Source organism: Chlorocebus sabaeus, chromosome 6, assembly GCF_047675955.1.
Source record: "Chlorocebus sabaeus isolate Y175 chromosome 6, mChlSab1.0.hap1, whole genome shotgun sequence".
NCBI classification, from domain to species: Eukaryota; Metazoa; Chordata; class Mammalia; order Primates; family Cercopithecidae; genus Chlorocebus; species Chlorocebus sabaeus.
Window position 1 is genome coordinate 18,991,265 of NC_132909.1, and position 25,950 is coordinate 19,017,214.

Consider the following 25,950-nt stretch of genomic DNA (forward strand, 5'->3'; position numbering starts at 1 on the left):
AGGCCACTTCAGAACACACAGTTGCTGCCCAGAGCCTCCCTTCCTGCTCCAGCCTAAGCCGTTTGGCAACAGTGTCTTTTGGTTTTCCTCTTTCTTTTGTTAAAATTTCCTCCCATGGGCCCGTGAGCCAGGCGCTGACTGCCCCCACTCTCCCTGTCCCTGGCAGACCATGAATGATTTCGACTATCTCAAACTCCTTGGCAAGGGAACCTTTGGCAAAGTCATCCTGGTGCGGGAGAAGGCCACTGGCCGCTACTACGCCATGAAGATCCTGCGGAAGGAAGTCATCATTGCCAAGGTGCGTGCCCCGGGAACTGTGCTTGCTGGCCCCTGCGGGGGCTGCGGTCTGGAGCCTGACCCTGAGGCCTGGACGCTTACCCACGCTTTCTGCTGCCGTGGGCTTATTTCCCCCACGAGTTCCCTCCAGACAGAAAAGGGGGAGCCTGAGGCCCAGAGAGGAGCAGCAGGCCTTGCTGCTGAGTCCCCACTTCCACCCTCTGGTAGGGGCTGGGGGTGCCTGTGGAGAGAGCGAGCCTCGGGGCCTCACCCAGCAGGTACTGTCAAGGGAGGCTGGGGCCTGTTGGGGAGGCTGTGAGGACGTTCCTGTTGGGGAGGCCAGGGCTCTGCTCAGGGTATCCCAGTTGGAGGCCGGGCCAAGAATGGAATTCTACTTTTTCCCTTATTTGAAGTTTTTGTAGTGGAAGATTCCAAAGTTATTCAAAAATTTAAAAAGAAAATAAATATTACGGACCCCCATGTAGCCACTGTCCAGTTTAACCAGTTATCAGCATTTGGCCAGCCTTGTTAACTTAGCTCTGCCTGCCTCTCTTGTTCTGGAATACTTTAAGGCCTGTCTTAGACATCACGTCGCTTCACTCATCCACACTTGAACACGTGCCCTGACAGATGAAGGCTGTAAAGAATATAATCGTGGTGCTGCCATCAGAGCCAGTCACATTAACTGTTCATTCCTGATGTGGTGATTGGGCCTAAGGCAGCATTCCTCAGCCTCAGCACTGTTGACATTTTGGGACAGATTGTTCTGTGCTGTCGGGGCAACCCTGTGCATTGTAGGGTTTTAGCAGCACCCCTGGCTTCTACGCACTAAAGCCAATAGTAGCTCCCTAGGTTGTGACAATCAAAAATGACTTTTGGGTTGGGTGCTGCAGTGCATGCTTGTAATTCCAGCACTTTAGAAGGCTGAGGTGGGAGGATCGCTGGGCTGGGCTCGTTGACCAGCCTGGGCAACAAAGCGAGACCCTGTCTCTATAAAAATAAAAATAAATTAGCCGGGCATAGTGGCGTGCACCTGCAGTCCCAGCTGCTCAGGAGGCTGAAGTGGGAGGATCAGTTGAGCCTCAGAGGTTGAGGCTGTAGTGACCCATGTTCACACCACTGCACTCCAGCCTGGGCAACAGAACCAGACCCCCAGCTAAAGAAAAAAAAGACTTTAGACATTTTCAGGTGTCCCCTGGGGATCAACTTGCCCCAGGGAGAGCCTGTGTGCAGTTGCTGCAGGTGGCTCCAGATTTTTGGAACCTCTCCTGGTGGTTCTGCTGTACAGTCAATTAGAACCTGAATTAGAGTCACCTAGAGGGCTTGTGAGACAGCGCTGGGCCCACCCTGAGTTTCTGACCCAGTGGGCCTGGGGGTAGGTCCCAGGAATTTGCATTGCTGCCAGTTCGCAGGCAGTGCTGATGTGCCCGTGTGGGGACCACACCCTGAGAAGCACTGCTTTGCTGTCTAGAGCTTCGTTAGGCCCAGTTCCTTCTTTGGGCAAGAGCGCTGTCTAGGTGGGGCTTCCCACAGCCTGTGGTGGCACCTCGGGGCTCTTGTGATGTCTGTCTGTCTCCCCTGCAGGGACGTCACAAGTGTCTTGCCCCTAGCAGCCTGGTCCCTTCATTGTGACATTGCTGCTGACTTTTCACCTGTGGCTTTGAGAGCCACTGATGATCCTCGTCTGGGTCTGTTATTTGCTGAGGGCTTGCAGGCATTCACATTCCACTCCTGTGATTATTTCTGCATTTATGGCTGGGAATGGAATTGCATTTCACAAGGCCTTGCTCCCCTTCCTCGGTCGGGGTGGGGTGGGCAGGCATGGTGTTGCCCACCAGCCCCTCACCCGCAGTCTGTCTCTGCAGGATGAAGTCGCTCACACAGTCACCGAGAGCCGGGTCCTCCAGAACACCAGGCACCCGTTCCTCACTGTGAGTTGCCCTCCCTTTCCCAGACAGTGTGAGGCCAGCCTTTGGACAGAGCTCAGAGAAAGAGCCCAAATCTTCTGCTACAAAGCACAGCCTTGGGGGAGGCCAGGCGGCCAGGGCACGGTGTTGCTGCGCCCTGCCAAGTCTTCCGAACCGAGACGTGGGGGTGAGCAGGCTCAGGGAGTGGGAGGGTGACAGCTTCTTCAGAGATGGTGGCTTCGTATAAGCACTTGAGCCAACTGAAGATAACACATTATTTGATGGCTGCTGTCTCTATGAGTTAGGGCACTTAGCCCAGCTGGTTGAAGTAGAAATATTATTTTGTTTTTGTTTTTGTTTTCAGATATGCTCATAGAAGCAGATGTGTTAGCATTGTGTTGTCTGTCCGCTTGGACTGAGTAGATGCCTATTTGGGGTGCAGTCTCCATCGAGGCCAGTGGCCACCAGTTAAATGGATTAGATTAAGGATGGCTTATGTGTCATTTCTTTATCTCAGTTGCTGTCTAGGTATCCTATTAAGCCACAGTACTTTTTCAAATAAACTCTTATGAGGTACCTCAGTGTAGAAAACAGAATAGTTGAGTTGTCATGAGCTGAGGGACCCCCTGTCCATCCTGTTGTTGAAGTTGGCTCCCAAGCCTTTGCCACTCCCAGCCACAGCAGACATCACTTGTGTGTGTAAGTTGAACACATTTTACTGTAAAAACAAGAGCCCTGGTTGCTCAGTACAGCTCTAGTTTTCCCCTGGCTGTGCCTGATGGAGGCAGAGGACAACATGGTTCAGCATGTAACGCTTTCCTACCTGCAGAGCCATGCCTTCACTTAACGCCCCAAAAGGTGCAGCCAGTATGTGAACCCCATCTGGCTGATTCCCGGGGGCCCCAGCCAGGGCAGCGTGTATGTGTGCAGAATAAGCAGGGCCAGGGCCCTGCCCTGGTGTGGCTCAGCAGAGTCCTCCTCCCTCCCACCTCCTACCCTGCTGCCTTCATCCGCCAGGCGCTGAAGTACGCCTTCCAGACCCACGACCGCCTGTGCTTCGTGATGGAGTACGCCAACGGTGGCGAGGTGAGCCGCGGCTGCCTTGGCTTTGCCCTCTGGGGCCTTCTTCTTTAGGGTGGGGCGGGTTGGAGAGGAGCTGTGGGTGAGATGGAAGGGTGGAGGGAAATTTCAATGTCATCTTGTGCTCCTCTCCCTTGAGGCAGGCGGCATCATCTCCATTTTGGGGGGTGGTCACTGAGGCTCAGAGAGGTTCAGTGGCTTGCCCAGGTTCACACAGCTAGTGAGTGGGTGGGTCAGGTCCACACCAGTCCAGAGAGGTGTGGAGAGGGCTGTGGGGCAACAGCACTGGGAGGGATGGTCTTAAAGGCCCCAGAAAAGGCTCCCAAGGGTTAAAACCTAGCAGCCCTCTGTTCCCGTGTCCTTCCGAAGTGGATTCCAGCAGCCACTCAGCTCCCCCTCACAGAGTTACCTCACTTCTGTCACCCACTGCTTGCCTCGAGCCTTCTCTGTGCAGCGGTTGGCACGCCTGTATTGGGATGGGAGGTTTGCTCATCCGTCCGATCTGGGCTTGCCCACGGCCTATTGTTACTTGGTCATGACGTGTGCTTCTCTTTGCCTCCATGCTGTCTTCCCTCCTCTGTCTTGGATGTCCCTGTCATACCCTCTCGTGGGTGTCTCCTGGTGGACCCTCGCCCTTCACCCCCAGCTCTGTGTCACTCGTGAGCTTCTGCGCTGTGCCTTGCTTGGTCCCTGTAGCTGTCACTTACTGGTTCATGACACAGGTGTCACCACATCACTGGGCTGGGGTAGGGGGTTGGGAAGGTGAGGGCAGGTGGGTGGGCTGGGGCCTGACCTCCTCTCCTCACTGCTTCCTCCTGCAGCTGTTCTTCCACCTGTCCCGGGAGCGTGTCTTCACAGAGGAGCGGGCCCGGTTTTATGGTGCAGAGATCGTCTCGGCTCTTGAGTACTTGCACTCGCGGGACGTGGTGTACCGCGACATCAAGGTTAGTGGCAGGGTGTGCACCAGGCTGACCTGTGGCACGCACACCACATGGGACTCACACTGGGGAGGTGGGACTGAGGCCTTCTGCCCTCATTCGCCAAGCTTCCCACCAAGGTCCAGGGGGGTGGTTCTGTAGCAAGTGGCCCCAAGTGGGGACCTTTCCAAGCCTCCCACGAGCACTCCTAGGCTGCTAGTGGAGTGTGAACTGACACAATCCCTACTTTATTTATATTTATTTATTTATGAGGAGTCCTGCTCCGTTCAGTGCAGTGGTGCGATCTCAACTCACTGCAACCTCCGTCTCCTGGGTCCAAGCTATTGTCCTGCCTCAGCCTCCTGAGTAGTTGGGATTACAGGTGCCCGCCACCATGCCCAGCAAATTTTTGTATTTTTAATAGAGATGGGGTTGCACCATGTTGGCCAGGCTGGTCTCAAACTCCTGACCTCATGATCCACCCACCTCAGCCTCCCAAAGTGCTGGGATTACAGGTGTGAGCCACCGCGCCCAGCCAAATTTAGAAGATAGTTCGTCAGTGTGTGCACAAGAGAAGTGGGGACACACATTCACCTTAGAAAGTGTCCCCCCCACTCAGCAGCAGGACTCACTCTAGCCCCAACTGGAACAACCCAAGTGCCCACTGTGAGGAGAGGTCAGACCCACTGTGGAGTGTTCGCACAGTGGGGTGCCACACAGCAGTTAGGAATGAGCTACAGCGACACGCGACAGTGTGGACGCATCTCATAGGCTAATGTCGAGGGAAAGCCGCACAGAGGAGGTGAGTCCACAGTTCACAGGTGTGTCTGTGTGCAGTGGTACAGACGGGAAGTAGAGGTTAATTCTTGTGGGGGATGGTCAGTAACTGGGAGGGGCACACAGGGCCTTCCAGGGGGAGATGCCATCTCAGCCTCGCAAGCAGCTGGGACTATAGGTGTGTGCCACCATGCCTGGCTAATTTATTTTTCATATTAAAAAATACGGAGATGGGGTCTTGCTGTGTTGCCCAGGCTGGTCTCAAACTCCTGGGTTCAAGCAGTCCTGCCGCCTAAGCTCCCCAAAGTGTGAGCCACTTTGCCTGGCTGCATATTTCATAATTAAAAGACAAAAAGTCTAGAAAAAAAAAAATAGAAGAAAGCTTGTGCCCCCATGTTCGAACGTAAGAACCTGCAGCTGACAGTGGGGGCAGTGGGTGGACAGGGCCTGGCTCTCGGTTCTCCCTGCCCAGCTGTGTCCAGGTACCCTGGGGGTGGGCCAGGGTGTGGGGAGGGTTGGGTCTGGCCTCTCTCTGAGCCTCAGAGGGTGAGGCTGTGTGTGCTGGGCCCAGCCTGGCATGGGAGGGTTGATGTCCAGGAGCCCCTGGCATCTTTCCCTGGAAGGAAAGGCTGGGGTAGCAGGAACCCCTTGGAGCACACGCCTGAGATCCATTGACTTTTGCAACAGCTGGAAAACCTCATGCTGGACAAAGACGGCCACATCAAGATCACTGACTTTGGCCTCTGCAAAGAAGGCATCAGTGACGGGGCTACCATGAAAACCTTCTGTGGGACCCCGGAGTACCTGGCGCCTGAGGTGTCTGGGGTTTGCGGGGGGGTAGGAACATGTGAGGCCAAGGGAAGGGGGAACCCCCAGACCTGTGTGTTTCCAGCCCAGATGCCCTGAGGGCAGGACTGTGATGCCAGCCTCAGGGCCACGGGCCCCAGCCCTCATTTCCCCTCCATCCTCAGGTGCTGGAGGACAATGACTATGGCCGGGCCGTGGACTGGTGGGGGCTGGGTGTGGTCATGTACGAGATGATGTGCGGCCGCCTGCCTTTCTACAACCAGGACCACGAGCGCCTCTTTGAGCTCATCCTCATGGAAGAGATCCGCTTCCCGCGCACGCTCAGCCCCGAGGCCAAGTCCCTGCTTGCCGGGCTGCTTAAGAAGGACCCCAAGCAGAGGTGAGGGCTGGCATCGGCCCCGTCCAGTCCAGCCCAGCCCAGCGCCACCTGCCGCCACTGTCCCTGCGGCCTGGAGGGGGCAGCGTCCACAAGGGCGCTCGCTTGTGGGGTCGCAGTGTGTGTTGTTCCCACACAGCACTTGAAAATGTCCACAGTGGCACTTAGGGAGTACTCCCCCCAGGGCAGGCCCATCCTTGACACTGCCTTATGGGGGACATTTCTATGGGGACACTGAGAAACAGGGCATCCCTAGGCCTGGTTGGGGCCGCCAAACCATATGTGGCAGAGCCAGGATAGGAACCGAGCCTGCCCCTGCTAACTCCCTTTCTGGACTCAAGGGTGAGGCCAGGCTGTGAGGACACATGGGTCCAAGTTGCTGACTCCCCGGCTCGGACCCTGGGCAAGTGAGCTCCCTCCCTGAGCCTCGGTTTCCTCCTGTGAAGTGGTGGTTTGTGGTCAAGACAGAATCATTAAAGGCCATACAGGGCCTGCCTCTGCCGAAAGCCCGTCTCCCCGAACCCGGCTGCTCTGGGAGGCAGGTGCTGACGGCCATCTCTGCCCAGGCTTGGTGGGGGGCCCAGCGATGCCAAGGAGGTCATGGAGCACAGGTTCTTCCTCAGCATCAACTGGCAGGACGTGGTCCAGAAGAAGGTGAGCCCCCACTGCCTGCCCCAGCTGGACCCTCAGGGGCCTGGCCCGCTCGTGGTGACCTTGGTTGATGCCTCCTGGCCTCAGGGTCCCTGAGCCTGAGCTCCTCTCCTCCGTAGCTCCTGCCACCCTTCAAACCTCAGGTCACGTCCGAGGTCGACACAAGGTACTTTGATGATGAATTCACCGCCCAGTCCATCACAATCACACCCCCCGACCGCTGTGAGTGCCTGGGGCCCCCGCGCTGGTATGCCTGCCCCGGTGGTGGAGGGATGGGGTCTGCTCCTAACCCACTTCTCCAGGAAGGCCCTTGAAGGCCCCTGCTTCATGTCTGGGAGGTTTCCCCCAAGGTCTGCTCTCAGGTCCTTTTGCTGTTGGTCCTCTTTGGACCTGGTGAGGCCACCAGGAGCCATTGGCTGCAGCACATTCTGGAGCTCAGTTGGGGGGGTTCAGGGCAGGAGACAGCCAGGTCTGTGAGGCTGGCTGGGTTCACTGCTTTACAGCTGTTTGAGTTCTTACTCTGAACCCAGCCCAGTGCTGGGCTATGCTGGGGACACAGCACTGATTGAGCCAGCCCTGGGCCCTGCCCTGGAAAGCTCCCAGCCCAGGTAGGGTGGATGGCCTGGAGTGGTCAGGGCTAGGCTGTGGGAACCCAGGGACTAGGGAATCCCAGAGGAAATAGCTGACATGGCCTGCAGTTAGGGAGTGCTTTCTGGAGGAGGAAGCAAACACGTCAGCTGGCCAGAGGAATGGCATGTGGGATGCCAGCAATGGGAGAAGCATGGCACAGCCAAGGACAGGCAGCAGCCGGGAAGAAGAGAGGGCATGGGGCTGGAGTGCAAGGGGCTGGGGGCCACTGGGAGGGGTGGGGACTGCTTGCATGGGGGGAGCCAACCAGGGAAGGGTTTCATAGAGAGAGGGACAGGGTTAAAGAAGGCCTTTAGAAAGCCGCTCCCCGGACTGCCTGTGAAGAATGGATGGGAGGGCGCAAGAGGCAGGCCAGGACAGGGCTCTGGGCTGGACCCTGGCGTGGTGGTGTATGGAACAGAGAGAAAATGGGAGGCTCAGAAGGCCCTGCCAGCTGTGGGATGCATGGGCAACACAGGAAACTCCCAGAGGAGGCTGCCCGGGGCTCAGGTTTGGGGAGTGGAGCCGTGGCTGAGGGGCTCCATTGCGGAGGGAGGTTTCTGGGCCTTTCCTGTCTGTCCTGTGGGCAGCCCCCGCCAGCTGGGGCCATTTCCCCAGGGAGTCTGGGCAGGTGTCCCAGGCCCTCTCCTGACCGGTCCTCCCCATCCACCTCCGCCACCCGCAGATGACAGCCTGGGCTTACTGGAGCTGGACCAGCGGACCCACTTCCCCCAGTTCTCCTACTCGGCCAGCATCCGCGAGTGAGCAGTCCGCCCACGCAGAGGACGCACGCACGCACGCACGCAGCCATCACCACCGGGTGGTTTTTTCCCCCTAACTTTTTACTTTGCCTTTTTGGTTTGTGTCCCCACCCCCACCCCCACCTCCTCACCCTCTTTCCAGTTCTTCTTCAGGCCCCTCCCAGACGCACCCCAGCGGCCCCTGCAGCCCCTGCCTCCAGCCTCACCTTTGTGCCCAGACTCGCTTTTGGGATACTCCACCTCTCGCCCAGGCCCGGGCTGTTGGAGAGATTCAGGTTTTAATCTACACAAGCCCCAGTGAGGGGTGAAGCCTGACGCCCGGGGCCTGCCTGAGTTTCTGGCCCGGGTGTCGTGCTGGTGGCTGCCTCCGCGCTGCTGCTTCCGGACGAAGTCTGCCTTCTGGTGGGACGCAGACAGTGGTGCTGCCTTCCAGGCCCCGTGGCCTAGGCTCGGAGTGGCCAGGCACGGGGTGGTCCAACCCCCCACCTGCTGTCCCCCAGTGGGGGCAGAAAAGCAATAATGTCCAGGGGCAGGCAGGGGCCCTTGGGAGCTGCAGGGTTGGGGGTTAGGGCTGCTCCCTGGTGAATGGAGCCAGGTCCCAGGATCTGCGCCATGGGGAACCGGGAGGGGCCGGGCTGGGCGCCGCCTCCTGGTCCTGTCTCCTCTCCACCAAGCTGCCCTCACCCTATGGATTGAGGCAGGAGGAACATTTGGGGGCAAACCTGCCTGCCTCCCAGCCCCGTGCCTTACTAGGGCTTCCTTCCAGCTGGCCTTACCTCCTGCTGGACCCCAGGCCTGGCCTAACCCCATTGGGGGCTGTGGGCTGGGCTCACCCCCTTCTCGGCGGGGGTGGAGGGGCACCCGCCTCGGCTGTTACAATCTTACACCGGACAGTATTGGGCCCCATGGAATTGGTCAGGGAGGGGTGGGGGTGGGCATCTCCGGTAGCTATTGGGGTGGGGGGCCTCTGAGAAGGGAGACTCCTAGGCCCCCTCATCCCTCCCTCTCCCCAGGGCCCCATGTTCTGCAGCCTTAAGGTTGAACGTGAACGCACGTCCATGTCAGTGCTGTGGGACTCCTGTGTGTGCCTCAGACTGCGTGTGTCGGCGGGATGCAGGCACACGTGGGTGTGTGTGCGTGTGTGTTGTGTGTGAGGGCAGCGTGTCCTCCAGTGTGTGTGGTGTGTGGGCTTGGGCCCCATCCCTGGCCCGAGCATTTCATCCTGTGGGGGAGGGGTGCTGACCTAGTGGGAGGAGCCCCGCCTTGATCCATGAGCTGCCCTGCCCACGCCTCCCCTCCCTGCAGCAACACCTCTGGGTGTTTGGAGTTCAGCTTTTGTGGGTTTGCTCTCCCTACCCCATCTCCTGTACGATGCAGTTCATGGCAGGGTGGGGAGGGTGGGGTTGGTTCGGGTGGGTGAGGGTCTTTTTCCTCTGTGTGCGATGTCGTTATCTGACAGTTCTCCTCCGTCCCTACTGGCCTTTCTCCTCGTCTTCATATTTGTACGGTACAAGCAATAAAGACACTCATTTCAGACCAGGGCCCAGCCTGCACTCACGCCGGCCCAGCCACTCTGGGCCTTGCCTTGGTGATGGAGTCGGACCCCTGGGCCCCAGCTCCTCCTGTAGTAGTCGCTCCCTTCAGCAAGCAGGGCGCTGAGCAGGGGTGTGGAGGTGAGAAGGAGCTCAGGGCGAGGGCAGCTGGGGTGTGTGCAGGAGCTCAGGCTGGAGAGGGTGGGTGCAGCTGGTGCTGTGGGGCTGAGGGGTGTGGGGAGGCTCCGTGCTTGTGGGGGTGTGGTGGACAGAGACCACTCCAGGCCCTCAGTGCTGCTTAAGCTAAGAGAGGTGGGGTGGAGGGACAGGGCTGGAAGATCTGGGTAGTCCAGAATGAGGAGGGTGCCTGTGCTGTCACTGAGTGAGAGGGAGTGGTTCATTCCGCAGGGCTGCCGAGCCTTAGAGGGGGGCATTCCTGTCCTGCCCCACCTCCCCATTTATGCTGCCACCCGGAAGCCTCGAGGCCCCCAAATTCCAGTACAGACCCAGTGGTGTGTTCATGGTGGCGTGGCTGCTATCTCCTGGGAGCTCCTGAGCGTTTGGTTGGAACCCCGTTCAGCTTGGGGTCAGCCCTCCGCTAGGCGCTGCCCTTTAGCCTGGCTGTGTCTGGGCCCCTGCACTTCCCATGCTTGAGTCACGTGGCCACATGGCCGGGCACTGGCCGGATGGCACGCCTCCCCCAGCCAGGGACCAGGGACCAGAGCTTTGGCCTGCCCTGCTGAGCCCTGCTGTGCAGAGGGCCTGGCACAGATGAATTTGAGATTTTGCCACAAGGTGTTAGCACTTCACACCCGTTGAGTCTTTGAGATTTTAAGTGAATATAAGCAGAAAAAGATCCAATTTACAGAAATCAGAGTTAGCTACAGCTAAGACTCGTGTTCGGTTGGGGTTTTTTAGTTTGTCTTTTAAGTCATGTGTACCTTAATTTAATGACAAAAGTCTACCCTGGTGGTCCTAAGCAGGCAGGCCTATAAAGAAAGGCCTTTTACTCTTCCTTCTCGTCCCAGCCCCGAATTGACCCACGTTGCTGCTGCTCACCACGGTGACGCAAGTCTCGTAGTGTGGGCACAGGCCTGGCTACCTCATCTTGTTAGTGGCTCTCTCCTCTTCCACAGGATGGGGGCCCACAGCTGCAGCAACCGGCCCCATAGTTGAGCACATGTGGTTATTCTGTAGAGCTTTTCCCAAGGAGGGTGTTTGAACTTAGAGTCTTAAAATCTTACCAAATAAATTTTGAGTAGAATAATCGTCTTTTGCAATGTAAATTTAAAAAATTTCCAAGTTCTTTTTTGTATATAAAGAACAGTAGACTGGGCACAATGGTTCACGCCTGTAATCCCAGCACTTTCGGAGGCCGAGGCGGGCGGCTCTCTTGAGCCCAGGGGTTTGAGACCAGCCTGGGCAACATGGGGAGACCCTCATCTCTACAAAAAATACAAAAATTAGCTGGGCATGGTGGTGCATGCCTGTCATCCCAGTTGACTTGGAAGGCTGAGGTGGGAAGATCACTTGAGCCCAGGAGTTTGAGGCTGCAGTGAGCTGTGATTGCGACACTGCACTGCAGCCTGGGACAGTGAGACCGTGTCTTTAAAAAAAAAAAAACATGATACATGCCATTAAAAAAGACAGCAAAGCAGGAGTATAAGAAAGTAAATTCACCCAAGGTCTCAGGACCTTGAGTACTCACTTTGGTGCTGATTACGTCTGTGCAAATGGACACGGCATAATAAATTGGTAGTTTCCTGCTGTTTTTGCATCATCTTTTCCAGTTAATGTGAAGCCTCTGGGGGCTGCCCTGTGTGCATTGATGACTGTGTTGAGTCAGGGGTAGCAGTGAGATTCCCTTTTAGCTGCTGCATTTGGGGAACTCAGACTTTCCAGCTGCTTCCTCAGGGTAGACTCCTCAACCGGTTCAGCCGCCCTGTTAAAAGGAATTGACTTGGTTTCATTTGGTGCTACCAGCAGTCCTGTAATAAACTTTAGCTATCTGTCTGTACTGTGCTTGTGCTTTTGTTTGTCGTCTGCATCCCAGGATTTTAACGTCCAATACCTTCCCAAAAAAGTGTAGCCATTCACATAAATAAATTTTGAAATAATTGGAGACTTGCAGAAAACTTTGAAAAATAATACTGTACTAAGATTATTCCAGGCCTGGGGCAGGAAATGTACAAGATGAGCCTGGGGCGTCTTGCAGTGCCTGAAAGTAAGCACAGATGTGCTTAAGTCACAGGGACACAGGAGCCAGCAGAAAGCTCCCAGTGGTCAAAGATGAAAAGAATTTGAACAACAAAATAAATAGCATAATATTGGGTTTTCACCCAAAATGTGAAATAAGTCTACTGCTAAGTGGCAAAATGGTGTGAATACACAAATCTACACAAAATCGTAAGTAATTTCTGTAGACAGCCTTCAAGGAGGGCTGTGTAACCCCCACTACTTAGGTGTGGGCTGCAGTAGCTCCTCCGAAGAGTGCAGTGTGGAGAGGGGGGAAAAGTAACTTTTCAGTGAAGATCTGACAAACATCATCCAGCTGATCGAGGTCAGCATTGCCGATGAATCCCCTTCACGGTGTCCCTTTAATGTGATGTAATAGAAGGGCACTTTCCCTCTGATCCTCCTCCCGCAGACACACACCACCTCCCTGAGAGGAAGCAGACATCAGATCTCAGTTGAGGGATTTGTCTGTCAAGGTGGTTAATCAGAAAAGTCTGAGAAAGTGACACATCCAGGATAAACCGAAGGAGTCATGGTGACTAAATGTGTCCTGAAATAGAACGTAGGGAAAAAGGAAGGCTGAATAAAGCATGGACTTAGTAGATGAATATTGGTCTCACGGATTGTGGCAAATGGGGCACACTAATACGAGATGTTCATCGGGGAAATTGGGTGTGGGGTAGGTGGGAACTGTCTATTCAAAAATAAAAGTTACGTAAAAGAGTTACAAAATATACCCTTCACCAGATTCTTCATAGCATTTTACTTAAAACGGACAAAAATGGGATCGGAATTTTCCATTTAGCCCTCCACCTCCTGCTCCACGTCTGTATACCTTTTCCAGAGAACATTCTGCTACATAACTGCTCTCCAGTTGTCAAGGTCAGGAAGCTAACATTGAGACCGCTGTTCTTCACAGATTTTATAATGTCCGCTGGTGGTCACACTTAATGTCCTTGTATGTTAAAAATTCCTAGCTAATGACCAGGCTCACACGTTGCATCCAGTTGGCAGGTGTGAAACCCACAGGGCAGTTATTTTGCAGTTATGTTTCCCTCAACCAGGGTTGGTTGCCTCACGTTTTTTTTGTTTGTTTGTTTTTGGTTTTTTTTTTTGAGACAGAGTTTCGCTCTGTCACCCAGGCTGGAGTGCCATGGTGCGATCTCAGCTCTCTGCAACCTCGGCCTCCAGAGTTCAAGCGATTCTCCTACCTCAGCCTCCTGAGTAGCTGAGGTGACAGGCACCCACCACCACACCCAGCTAATTTTTGTATGTTTAGTAGAGACAGGGTTTCACCATGTTGGCCAGGCTGGTTTCGAACTGACCTCCAGTGATCCGCCCACCTCAGCTTCCCAAAGTGCTGGGATTACAGGCTGAGCCACTGCGCCTGGCCTAAAGGTTTATTGTTTGTTAAGCTACTTACCTCTCACCATTTGCCCACAAGGAAATTCCTTGTGGACAGAAGACAGAGTTCAAAGTCATCCCTGTGCTTCTGTGAGACAAACCCATATCTGATGGCCTCCTCTGCCCTATTGTTTGAGCAAGACTAGGCATGGATGACTGTACCTGTAAATCGTGCATTCAGTAAATGGCTAATCAAACTCAAAGCAGCCGTTCGTCTCTTGTCTATGACCTGGAAGCCCCCTCCCCTGCTTCAAGTTGTCTCGCCTTTCCGGACCGAACCAGTGTACAGCTTACACATATTGATGACGTCTCATGTCTCCATAAAAATGATAAAACCAAGCGGTGCCCCGAACACCTCCTGAGGCTATGTCACGGGCACGTCCTTAACTTTGGCAAAATAAACTTTCTAAATTGATTGAGACCTATCTCAGATACCTTTTGGTTTACATAGTTAATAAGCATCTTGTGTAGGGACATTTTGTAGATACCCTGATTCCTATCAGATGTTCACCCACTAGTTTGAACATCTATTGATGTTTCTTGCATGAAACGATGCTGTGGTGGTTGCCAAATAGAATTTTCCCTCCTTCTATATTTATTAGTTCAGCCAGGCATGGCTCACACCTGTAATCCTAGCACTTTGGGAAGCCAAGGTGGGAGGATCACTTGAGCCCAGGAGTTCAAAACCAGCCTAGGCAACAAAGTGATACCCCAGTCTCTACAAAAAATTTTAAAATTAGCCAAGCATGGTGGCGCACGCCTGTAGTCCCAGCTACTTGGGAGGCTGAGATGGGAGGCTCACTTGAGCTTAGGAGGTTGAGGCTGCAGTGAGTCATGTTCACACCACTGCACTCCAGCCTGCATGACAGAGCGAGACCCTGTCTGAGAACAAAACACATCTATTAGTTCACATTCTAAGGATTAGAAGAGCTTTTCTTTCCCACTGTCTGAGTTATATCAGAATAAACATGTATTTTAATTTTATTCAGTGGTTTGTGATCTGTGACTATCATCTTGATGCTCACATTTTCTAGATTTAGCTAGTGACTTCTGCATCTATGTGACTTGCCCTGCCATTGGGACACTTTCTGCCACACAAAAGTATTCCAGATCTTGTACCTTCTCTTGTATGACCTTGGGATCAGCCATTTCTCCAAGTAGACCTGGTTCCTTTTAGTGGAGAATGGGATGCGGCGGCCAGGGCCTGGATGGTACGGGTGCTTCTTACTATTGGGGTGTCCTTGCTCTTAAGCCCTCCCAGTGGACTAAGCTAGGAAATATATGTTTGCATACCCAACACTTACCTCTATATATGTGTTCACACAATTTTATCTCCAATTCCATTGTGACACCGACACCACAAGGGTCATTCTAACCTCTGATCTATGTTTGTACATCCATCCTCTGACGGTGCAAACCCTGATTCTACATTTTGAAATCATCCCGACTTTATGGTCGAGGAAAGTGAGGCTCAGAGGGGCTGCTTCTGGGCGGCAGGATGAGGCTCTGTCTCCAGCTGCCCGACCTCAGAGGGCTTCGAGAGGACAGAGCCAGCCTGCGGGGTACTCGCCTTTGTGCACCTACCCAGGCAAGGCCGGCTCAGCGCGCACGCGCCCAGGCGCATTTAAAGCGCCCGCCGCGCCTCTCTTCCCCTAGCTGCAAGGGTCGGTGCTTTGCCTCGCCCGCAACACCCTCGTGGAGGATGCTGGTGAGAGGCAGGGACCAGGGGCCCGGCTCCCGACTCAGGCCTCTCTTTAGGCGCTGAGTCCCCAGGCCCTCTCCTTTGCAGAGTCCCGCTGCCTCCCTCGATGCAGAGCCTTCGTGCGACCCAGTCCCCGACGGCTTCCCCTCGGGCCCCAGTGTCTCCCCAAGACGCCTGGAGAGGCCGCCGGGACTGGAGGAGGCGCTGAGCTCGCTGGGGCTGCAGGGAGAACTCGAGTACGCCGGGGACATCTTCGCCGAAGCCATGGTGAGCCGACCCGCTGCCTGCCCTGGTGAGGCCGACGCCAGCCCCCCACCCAGCACCCACTCAACACCACCTCTGAACTCCCACCGCTCCAGCCTCTCTCCTCCCCATCACTGGCGGCCGGCGTTCCTTCTCTGCAACGTCCAGGCTGTTGTTTTGTTTTCACAGAGCACCGTTTCTACCGCTGGGAATGCCCTTTCCCACCGTCCCTGGGCTCTTTACAGCCCCTCCTGGGGTGTTCGTGGTCCCCCTACTTATCCTCCACATTTATTCAACAAATATTTAATGGTTTAATAGCAAATGTTTTAAGCGCTGGAGATGCTGCAGTGCTGGCCTCGTTCTGGGGAGATGAGCAAACACATAGGACAGTTAGGGAAAGGCCATCCACACCACAGCGTTGCCCTCGCCAGCCTTCAGACATCCCTGTGAGAGGGGTGCTGTGGCAGGAAGACTGAAGGGAGGAGTTTATTTAACGTCTTGCCAGCGACTCTTCTGGGCCAGGATCTCTGTTAGGACCTGAGAGACACCTGTGTTCTGGGCAGAAGTCCCTGCCCTCCTGGGACTGGCAGCCTAGCGGCCAAATAGACAAAGCACACAGGGAGACATCTTCAGAGCGAAAATGCTGAGACAAAGAGCTAGTGATCGGGTGGGAGGAGTATAGATCCAGTCATGGAGATGTTAGTTGAATGACAGAAGGGCCATGCAAGGAGTTGGGGAAGGACCCTCTCTGTAGAAGAAATAGGAAGTGCAAAGGAGCTGGGGTAGGAATGGGCTTGATATAGTCTAGGAGCCAAGAAGAAGGTGGCTGGGGCTGATGTGTGGGTTGTCGGGGGAGAGAGGGAAGAGGTGATGTTGAAGCAGAGCCTGAAAGAAATTAGAGTTTTCTCCAAGGGTACTGGGAGCCATGGAAGGGTTTTAAGCTGGGGAGTTCCTTGGTCAGATCTTTCTTTGGGAAGACCCTTTTGGGTGCTCTGAGGCAGAGGGGTTGAGGATTGGTGGTCAAGAGTTGAAGTCTGAGGCTCGGCGCAGTGGCTCATACCGGTAATCCCAGCACTTCGGGAGGCCAAGGTGGGCAGATCACCTGAGGTCAGGAGTTCAAGACCAGTTTGGTCAACATGGTGAAACCCCGTCTTCTACAAAAATACAAAAATTAGCCGGGCGTGGTGCTGCATGCCTGTAATGCCAGCTACTCTGGAGGCTGAGGCGAGAGAATCACTTGAACCCAGGAGGCAGATGTTGCAGTGAGCCGAGATCATGCCATTGCACTCCAGCCTGGGCAACAGAGTGAGACTCTGTCAAAAAAAAAAAAAAAAAAAAAAAAAGGTGAAGTTCTGGGAACCTAGGGGGAGACACCCAGGACACTATGTGGCTCTGGGGACTACAGACTGGAGAGGTGGGTATGGAGGCATCTGAAACAAAGCTCAGGGTTCTAGGTGAGGATATGTAAGAGGAGCTCATTTGGAGGCCAGTTTGGGTGTGGCACACCTGAGATGTCCAACTGACTGGAGGAGGCTGCTACACCCAGGGCTGGAGCTCAGGAGAAAGGCAGAGGCACAGGTGTGGAGAGTGAGGCATCCCTGCCCTAATCCCAGGTGTGCCGCATGCTGCCCCGGAGAGCCCTGCCCCGCGCTGTGACCCCGGAGATGCGCGCCCTGGTGGTAGACTGGCTGGTCCAGGTGCACGTAGGTATCTGGAAGGGTGTGCGGGGGCTGAGTTTGCGTCGCCGCCTGGGACCCCGTGGTCACCTTTGCCCCTCCTCAGGAGTACCTGGGTCTGGCTGGTGATACACTTTACCTGGCGGTGCACCTGCTTGATTCCTACCTGAGTGCTGGCCGCGTGCGCCTACATCGCCTGCAGCTGCTGGGCGTGGCCTGCCTGTTTGTGGCGTGCAAAATGGAAGAGTGCGTGCTTCCCGAGGTACTTCCGGGGTGGGGTTTGGGAAGGTGGATGGAGTCCTTTGGGGAGTCACTGATTCAGTGCCTACTGTGTGCCAAGCACCGAGCTGTGTCTGAGATTCACATGTATGAGGGAGGGGCTGTCAATGTGTCCCTTAAACAGAAGAGGAGACCGAGGCCCAGAGAGAGGAAGACACTTGCCCCACATCAAACAGTTGGAACTTCGACTCTGTCTAGAATAGTCTGTCTTAAGGCTGGGGGTGATGGCTCATGCCTGTAATCTCAGCACTTTGGGAGGTTGAGACGGGCAGATCCCTTGAGGTCAGGAGTTTGAGACCAGCCTGACCAACATGGTGAAACCCTGTCTCTACTATAAATACAAAAATTAGCCCGGCGTGGTGGTGCACACCTGTAGTCCCAGCTACTCAGGAGGCTGAGGTAGGACAATTGCTTAAATCCAGGAGGTGGAGGTTGCAGTGAGGTGAGATCGCGCCACTGCACTCCAAAACAAAACAAAAAAAAACCCCAAAAAATATATCACTTTGGGAAACCAAGGTGACCTCGTCTCTAATTTAGAAAAGTAAATAAAAATAATATAAACTAGGCCATCTTGAATAGTTACCGTCAACATGCATGAATTTAGTGCCTTATCAGAACTGCCTGGTGAAGCAGAGAGTAGTATCTGTTTTACGGGGGGCGGAGGGGTGGTGGGAATGAGGCAGAGAGCTGAAGTGAACGTCCTGTGTGTCACAGTGAGCAGATGGTGGGGTTTGAACTCCAACCCAGGTCTTGAACCCAGGACTCTCAAGCCCGTGCTCTCTACGACTTCCAGACACAAGTCAATGGCCCCATTTTACACACCAGGAAACTGAGGTCCGGAACCTGGGGCCTTTTCAGGGCAGGGAGTAAAGAGCCGGGATCCAAGACTCCTTCACCTCCCCCTGCATTCCCCATCTGCAGCCCGCCTTCCTCTGCCTCCTGAGCGCCGACTCCTTCTCGCGGGCGGAGCTGCTGCGAGCCGAGCGCCGCATCCTGAGCCGCCTGGATTTTCGGCTGCACCACCCGGGTCCGCTGCTGTGCCTCGGGCTGCTGGCCGCCCTGGCAGGGAGCAGCCCCCAGGTGAATCCTTGTGGATACGGGGTGGGGGCGTGGCCGACGCGAGGTGGGGCGTGGCCTGACAGTCGCCCCCGCCTCACTTGCAGGTGATGCTACTTGCCACCTACTTCCTGGAGCTGTCTTTGCTGGAGGCCGAGGCGGCGGGATGGGAGCCAGGTCGTCGCGCGGCTGCGGCTCTGGGCCTGGCGCACCGCTTGCTAGACGGCGCGGGCTCCAGGCTCCAGCTGGAACTTTACAGGTGTAGTCTTGGCGTATGGGATCACAGCAGCTTCAGGGACTTCCCTTCCTGGTCATTTTTACCGTCTCAGAGAATGAGAGACCATTATTGGGGAGGAGGTGGTACCTAGACTTGATTTTTCTGTGTGTGGGTGAGAATGGAGTGGGAGGACCCCATTAGTCCAGATCTGGGGGCTCTTAACCTTTCCCCAGGGTGGAAGATAGTCTCCCAGGCCCACAAGATGCTCCTGTTGCCTTCCAGGGCTGAGAACGAAGGGTCTCCCAGGCCTCGGGTCCTCCATCTCTGTATCTGGTGATGGATGGGGGTCCCTTTAGCTGCTAGGGCCGCTAACCATGCTACCAGGTGGCAGGGCAAACCACGGTTTCCCCCAGGATAGGATGGCTGCCCATCCTCAGCTCCCCTCTTTGCTTCCTCGCGTGTTCCGACTCCGCACTAGCCGCGCCCTGCAGGAAGAATCGGGTGTCCACCTCTCCCCGGTGCTCACCTAGTCACTCCAGTTGAGGATGGGACGCGTGCCGGATCTCAAGAGAGCCCCTGACCCGTCCTTGGGGACCCACATCGACGCTGCTTCTCAGCCTCGAGTCTCCAGTTCCAAGGATGGGTCATCTCCAACCCCTTGCCCTACCTTACTTTCTCCATCTCCCTGCTGCAGCCCCGAGGAACTGGGTCCCCTCGAGCCGTGCATGGCCCGCGCTGCGCTCCGAGGTCCCGCGCCAGGCCGCGCCGCAGTCTTCCTCAAGTACGCGCGGCCCCAGCGCCAGGGCACCAGCCTCGCCGCCGCCTGCCTGCTCCGCTGCCTCCAGCCTGAGCCCCCCTGAGCGCTGAGACTCAGTCACAAAAACAACAACAACAAAAAACCCAAAACCCTCCCAGTGTGTGTCCGTCTCTCATCTCAATAAAAGAACGTATTTTATTTTGAGCGCTGTCTGCCCTCATTGGGCGAATTCCAGTCCCTTCTAGCTTTTGATCGGTCGCTTTCCAGGCCTCGCATCCCTCTGATTGGATGTTCTCACCACTTCCTTTAATGGTTACTGGGATATAAAATGCAAATTCTGAGCTCCTCCACCAGGGGGCAATGGCGGGCTTCCCCAAGAGCCATTCAGCAGGATAAAACTGGGATCCCTTAAGGACTGGCAAGAAATCACGAAGGATGGGGACTGTGAGGAACTGAGAATGCCCGCTCCGGTCAGAAGAAATGCTGTCTCGATGTTGCCAGCTTTTCAGATCTTATTCAAGTAAATCTGAAATTCTGCAATTCTAAATCTGCTTTTAGATGTCAACTAATTCAGTATTTCCTTTTTTTTTTTTTTTGAGACGGAGTTTCGTTCTTGTTGCCCAGGCTGCTGGAGTGCAATGGCGCGGTCTCAGCTCACTGCAAACTCCGCCTCCCGGGTTCAAATGATTCTCCTGCCTCAGCCTCCCAAATAGCAGGGATTACAGGCGCCTGCCACCATGCTCAGCTAATTTTTCTATTTTTAGTAGAGACGAGTGTCGTCACCATGTTGGTCAGGCTGGTCTCGAACTTCTAACCTTAGGTGATCCTCCCGCCTCGGCCTCCCAAAGTGCTGGAATTACAGAAGTGAGCCACCGCACCCGGCCTAATTCAATATTTCTTAGTGGTAGTACAAGCCCAATGCATCACATATACTGGGCTATGAAGATAGGGTCTCCCGGGCCTGGAAGATGTTTGGAGATGTGAAGGTCATCAGTTTGTAGTAGTAAGTCCTGGATAGTGAGAGTTTGATCAATGGGGTCTGATATGCTTAACCTGGGAAGTGCCCAGGTGTCAACGGGGATAATTATGGTACCAACCTCCCGACACTGTGGTGAGGGTGTGAGTTAAAATACACGTAAAGCGGCCAGGTGCGGTGGCTCAAGCCTGTAATTCCAGCACTTTAGGAGGCCGAGGCTGGCGGATCACGAGGTCAGGAGTTCGAGACCAGCCTGGTCAACATAGTGAAACCCTGTCTCTACTAAAAATACAACAAATTAGCCGGCGTTGTGGGAGGCACCTGTAATCTGAGCTGCTCAGGAGGTTGAGGCAAGAGAATTGCTTGAACCCGGGAGGTGGAGGTTGCCGTGAGCCAAGGTCGCATCATTGCACTCCAGCCCCAGAGACAGTGCAAGACTCCGTCTCAAAAAAAAAAAAAAAAAAAAAAAAAGTACAGCTTTATGACGACGTCTGACACCTAGGAGGTGTTGTAAAAGTGTTAACATTGCATCCCAGCAGGACTGTGATCTTAGGTACGGTTGTCCTTTGCTACTGTGCCCAGGTACCTAGGCATTTACTTGGTCAGAAAACATGGTTATGAATCAACAGATCTTCTATTTTTTTTTTTTTTTTTTTAGACAGGGTCTCACTCTTTCATCCTTCAGGTTGGAATGCTGTGGTGTGATCTCAGCTCACCGAAACTTCCACCTCTTGGGTTCAAGCAATCCTCCCACCTCAGCCTTCCAAGTAGCTGGGACCACTGGCGCATGTCACCATACCTGGCTAATTTTTGTATTTTTGGTAGAGACACGGTTTTGCCATGTTGCCCAGGCTGGTCTCGAACTCCTGAGTTCAGGTGATCCACCTGCCCTAGTCTCCCAAAGTCCTGGGATTACTGGTGTGAGCCACTGCGCCCAGCCAGATCTCCGTGTTTTTAATTATAAAACAGACACACCCGAGGTGGGGAAAGGTGTGTGCACTGCTCAAGAACTCAAACTCAGGAGTTTTATTCTCCTAACTGAGCCTGGGTTTGGAGATGCAGAGAGGAAAATGTTTGCACCCCTGAGGTGTTCAAGGCTGGACCCCAGGGATAAGGGAGAAACTCACTCAGCAAAAGCGTTTTACAGCAAAGTACAATAAGAGATAGAGGCAGATGCTGTGGTTGAGATGGAAGGTGCTGAGTTCCGGTTTCTGTCTGTCACATGTGACTTGCCATGGGACCTCCAGCTGGAGGATGTGCTGTGGGGGTGGAGGTGGGGAGAGTGGAGACTCTTGGGGCTGAGACCCAAGCTAGAGTCTCAGTGGAGGGGGAAGGAGTAGTAATGCATAATGCCTTTCACTCACACACTCATTCATTCAACAACTATGTATGGATGCTGACTCAGAGCCAGGCCCTCATGATCACATGACTCAGAGTCTAATGGATGATAAGAACACCAGTTGTTAATTGCCCATTAATGTATGAAGCCTTGTGCTAAGTGCCTTACCTGAATAAGATAATTCCGTTCCTGCAACCGCTCTGAGGTTAACTTGCCTTTTATCCTCATGTCACACAGAGGAAGTCCAAGGAGGATGATAGAGGAACTTGGCCCAGGTCCCACAACTAAGGAGTCAGCTAAGGAGGACTGAAGGGCAATTGACTCATTCACCCTCAGTTTTTTCTTGAAAGCTTCCTGCATGCTTCCTTTCCTGGGGACTTGTTCACCTTCTCACTAGTTTTCCCCCATAGACAGGTGAGCTGGGTGAGGGCAAGAAGGAGATCTCTCTTGTTTATAGAGTTATTCCCTCCTCCAGGAAGACTTTATCACCACTTCAGCCCAGGGCAGGTACCTCCCACATCCCAGTCCCGACCCCCTGCCTGTGCCTCTTCCACCTCGGCCCTGACCCCTCTGCCTGTGCTTCCCAGGCTAGCCTGCTCAGGGCTGTCACTTTCTGGTCACTGGTCTGTCTTCCCACTGAACTGGGGGCCCAGTGAGGGTAGGGTCTGAAGCTCACGCAGTCTCTGCTATGTCCCAGCATCATCCAGCACAAAGCTGGGCACTGAAAGGACGTCAGTGAATATTTGTTTCATAAATTAACAGATGAATCCCAAAGGTGGTATTATTTTTAATGTATCTCTTTTCTTTTCTTTATCCTTTCCTTTCCTTTCCTTTCCTTTCTTTTCCTTTCCTTTCCTTTTTTGAGACAGCATCTTCCTCTGTCACCCAGGCTGGAGCGCAGTGGCACAATCTCAGTTCACTGCAACCTCTGCCTCCCAGGTTCAAGCGATTCTCCTGCCTCAGTCTCCTGAGTAGCTGGGACTACAGGTGCACGCCACCACACCAGGCTAATTTTTGTGTATATATACAAAAATTTTGTATATACTGTATATTAGTAGAGACAGGGTTTTGCCATATTAGCCAGGCTGGTCTCAAACTCCTGACCTCAAGCGATCCGCCCGCCTGGGCCTCCTAAAGTGCTGGGATTACAGGCGTGAGCCACCTCGCCTGGCCCTAAAGGTGATATTATTGTCCCACGTTACTGATGAGGATACAGAGTTCCAGGTAGTTTAAGCGAGCTGTCTAAGTCATACCACTAGTGAGAAAATAAGCAGGGATTTGAATTTGGGAAGCTTGGGTCCAAATCCTGTGTTCTTATTTGATATGCCAAATGGCCAGTGGGCTGAAAGCCAGCTTTCTGTGAGGCTGATGTCTTCCTGCTCTTCCTCCTAGGCTCTTTCCTTCCTTCTAGAAATCTTCGGGAGCTTTGGGCACCAGGGAGAAGAGCAGGCAGGAGGGTGGGGAGGGTATGGTGAATGGGAACAATTTGGGGGGCGGGCTGGAGAACTAGGACTTGGCTAATCTGATAGTGAACATGGGGGAAGTCTCGAGGGGTTTCCCTAGACCCATAGGGGGCAGCCGGAGTCGGCTGCCGGAGGTGAGGGGGCGGAGAAAGGGTGGGGACCAGCCCCGCGGGGGGCGATGCGGTAGCTGCAGCGGCGGCGGCAGGAGTTTCCCACAATGCAGCGCGGCGCGCTGTCCCCGGTGCTGATGCTCAGCGCTGCCCCGGAGCCTCCGCCGCGCCCGCCTCCCGCCATCTCCCCGCCGGGCCCCGGCCCGGGCTCGGGCTCCCGCCATGGCTCGGCTCGTCCCGGTCCTACCCCAGAGCCGTCGGGGAGCCTGGGCGCGGCGCTCGACAGCAGCCTGCGGGCCGCCGTGGCGTTCAAGACAGAGGGCCAGCGCTGCTACCGAGAGAAGAAGTTCCGGGAGGCCATCGGCAAGTACCACCGAGCGCTGCTTCAGCTGAAGGCGGCGCAGGGGGCCCGCCCTGGCGGTCTGCCCGCCCCCGCCCCCGGGCCCACCAGCAGCCCCGGGCCGGCGCGTCTCAGCGAGGAGCAGCGGCGCCTGGTGGAGAGCACGGAGGTGGAGTGTTACGACTCCCTCACGGGTACGCCGTCGGAGGGTGGGGGGATGGGGCACAAGGGGAGGGGGCAATTGGGAGAGCTTGGCGACTTGTGGCGGCAGGGGTCCTGGGGCTGAAGGGTCCAGGGCTGTGGGCTTCTGGGGGAGACTTCAGAGCTTGATCAAGGAAAGGGATTAGGGTAGGGGATGACAGGGTTCTGTGGCTAGAGGGAGCTGGGACGCATGCAGGAAATGGTCTTTGGGTCGGGTCTTCAGGGCCCCGCTTCTCCTGAGTCATTCTTTCTACCCCCTGGCCGCACGTGGACCTAAGGTGAGGAAATCTGCCCTGAGCCAGCCGCTCGAGGTCCCGGCCCTCGCCCCGGTGCGGGCCCTTAGTGCTCTTGCCCACCGACAGCTCCAGGTGGATCGCCCAGCGGCGCCAGTCCGTGTTTTGGCGCCACCTAGCGGCGGCGCAGTTGCGTCTGTTTTGATAGGCGAGCGGATTGGCGCCCCCGGTTGCCTGAGCAATCCCTTACGCCGGGTTCCCTGCAGCCTGGAGCCCCGGCTCCTCGAGGTCAGGTGGGTTTTGGGGGTGCCAGCAGGCTCTGAGAGTGCCGGCCCCGCCGCCCCCGCAGCTTGCCTGCTGCAGTCGGAGCTGGTAAACTACGAGCGCGTGCGCGAGTACTGTCTCAAGGTGCTGGAGAAGCAGCAGGGCAACTTCAAGGCCACCTACCGCGCCGGCATTGCCTTCTACCACCTGGGTGACTACGCACGCGCGCTGCGCTACCTGCAGGAGGCCCGCAGCCGGGAGCCCACAGGTGAGTGGCGGGGTCGGGTAGAGATGAGGGCTGGGCCCAGGCCGGGGAAAGGGGCTGGAGCGGAGGGAACGGGCAGGAAGATCAGGGCAGAACAGCAGATTCCTCCTCCCGCGGAGCTGCCTCTAGGGAGGGCTGTGCCACCCACCTACTCCCTACAAGCCCACTCATCCATTCATCCACCCCGCCCTTCACCCGCCATTCAAACATCCATCCACCTATCGCTCCTCTGACATCTCCCCAGTCATTTCTCATCTACCGTCATTGCCACACCTGATATCTCCTATTCACCTGCTCAGCCACTTCCCTATCCACCCATTGTCATCTCAATTACCCCCTCCTACGGCTGCCTACCGTACACACTTGTTCCTCCACTCACCCATTCACACACACCTATTCATTCACTTCCTCCACCATCCACTCATCCACTCGGGTGGGCGATGCCAGGAAATTGGTGTGTGCGTGTATGTGCGCACTTACACACATGAGTGCAGGAGGGCAGACACAACACTCGGTTTTGTATTAAGAGCCAACGAGGAAGGAAGAGAGATGACAACAGGTGCAGAGTTGTGGGAGCAGAGATGAGATTAGTTTTCCCGTTAAGTGGCTGGGAGAGAACAGACTTCTTGCAGATGTCACTGGAGGATGAGAAGTGTGACAGGAACCTCTGAGAAGAGGCATTCCTGGCAGAGCGTGCCGCAAATACAGGCACATAGAAGTGTGCGATGCCTCCGCTTTGCTGGCTGGGGCTGGGGCTTTGAGGAAGGGCTCTGGCTCTGCTGGCTGTGCGAGAGAGCTGCTGGTGACTTCGGAGAATGGGGTGTGAGCCAGGGTGGTGTGGAAGTCACCTGCTGCCCCAGGACACCCAGATGATGCCCTGCCCACCTCCCCTGCAGACACCAATGTGCTCCGTTACATCCAGCTGACTCAGCTGAAGATGAACCGTTGCAGCCTCCAGCGGGAAGACAGTGGGGCTGGGGCCCAGACTCGGGATGTGATTGGCTAAGGCCAACCCAGGGGGACCTCTCTACCCCTCACCCTCCCACCTCACCATGTAACTTTCCCCTGACTCATGTGTTCGTTGGTAAAACACTTGTCACTGGTGATCACAACCTCTGTGTGGTGTTCTTGGGGGGACCAGGGAGGGCCTCATCCCTTGGACCTTAGAAATCCAGAGAAGCCCAGGAGGGTGTATGGGGTTGTGGGGGGAATGTTCCGCTAGGATGACCCAGCATCAGAACCTGGGCCAGGGAAAGAACCACAGTCTAGGCCAGGCGCAGTGGCTCATGCCTGTAATCCCAGCACTTCGGGAGGCTGAGGATCACTTGAGGTCAGGAGTTTGGGAGCAGCCTGGTCAACATGGTGAAACCCTGTCTCTACCAAAAATACAAAAATTAGCCAGGCGTGGTGGCGGGAGACTGTCATCCCAGCTACTCATGAGGCTGAGGCAGAAGAATCACTTGAACCCAGGAGGCGGAG

At 55.2% G+C, this 25,950-nt stretch overlaps 3 protein-coding genes across 11 annotated transcripts in view; all 3 read left to right on the top strand.

The window, feature by feature from the left end:
- AKT2 (AKT serine/threonine kinase 2) overlaps nt 1-11,728 on the top strand; it is a 51,853-nt gene extending 40,125 nt beyond the window's left edge. For 7 of the 9 annotated variants that reach the window (XM_073016440.1, XM_037991698.2, XM_037991699.2 and 4 more), the window contains 9 exons: nt 167-298; nt 2,142-2,207; nt 3,201-3,269; nt 4,085-4,207; nt 5,645-5,773; nt 5,929-6,143; nt 6,707-6,794; nt 6,911-7,013; nt 8,104-9,715. In XM_073016440.1, the coding sequence (XP_072872541.1) occupies nt 167-298; nt 2,142-2,207; nt 3,201-3,269; nt 4,085-4,207; nt 5,645-5,773; nt 5,929-6,143; nt 6,707-6,794; nt 6,911-7,013; nt 8,104-8,183 (1,005 nt within the window). In that variant the 3' untranslated portion in view covers nt 8,184-9,715. Of the gene's footprint in view, nt 1-166; nt 299-2,141; nt 2,208-3,200; nt 3,270-4,084; nt 4,208-5,644; nt 5,774-5,928; nt 6,144-6,706; nt 6,795-6,910; nt 7,014-8,103 lie in introns of all 9 variants that reach the window. The other 2 variants (XM_007996832.3, XM_007996833.3) reach the window with 1 other exon arrangement.
- A 114-nt stretch (nt 11,729-11,842) lies between these two features.
- Nucleotides 11,843-19,526, top strand: CCNP (cyclin P). The gene is made up of 7 exons (XM_073016456.1): nt 11,843-15,058; nt 15,140-15,319; nt 16,909-16,998; nt 17,078-17,233; nt 18,172-18,330; nt 18,414-18,565; nt 19,218-19,526. The coding sequence occupies exons 1-7, from the start codon at nt 14,849-14,851 to the stop codon at nt 19,381-19,383; spliced, it is 1,113 nt and encodes a 370-aa protein (XP_072872557.1). The 5' UTR covers nt 11,843-14,848; the 3' UTR covers nt 19,384-19,526.
- Nucleotides 19,527-23,243: 3,717 nt separating this feature from the next.
- TTC9B (tetratricopeptide repeat domain 9B) lies at nt 23,244-25,595 on the top strand. Its single transcript, XM_007996821.3, has 3 exons — nt 23,244-23,702; nt 24,292-24,474; nt 25,368-25,595. Exons 1-3 carry the CDS (start codon nt 23,276-23,278, stop codon nt 25,475-25,477), a joined length of 720 nt encoding a protein of 239 aa, XP_007995012.1. The 5' UTR covers nt 23,244-23,275; the 3' UTR covers nt 25,478-25,595.
- Nucleotides 25,596-25,950: the final 355 nt, after the last annotated feature.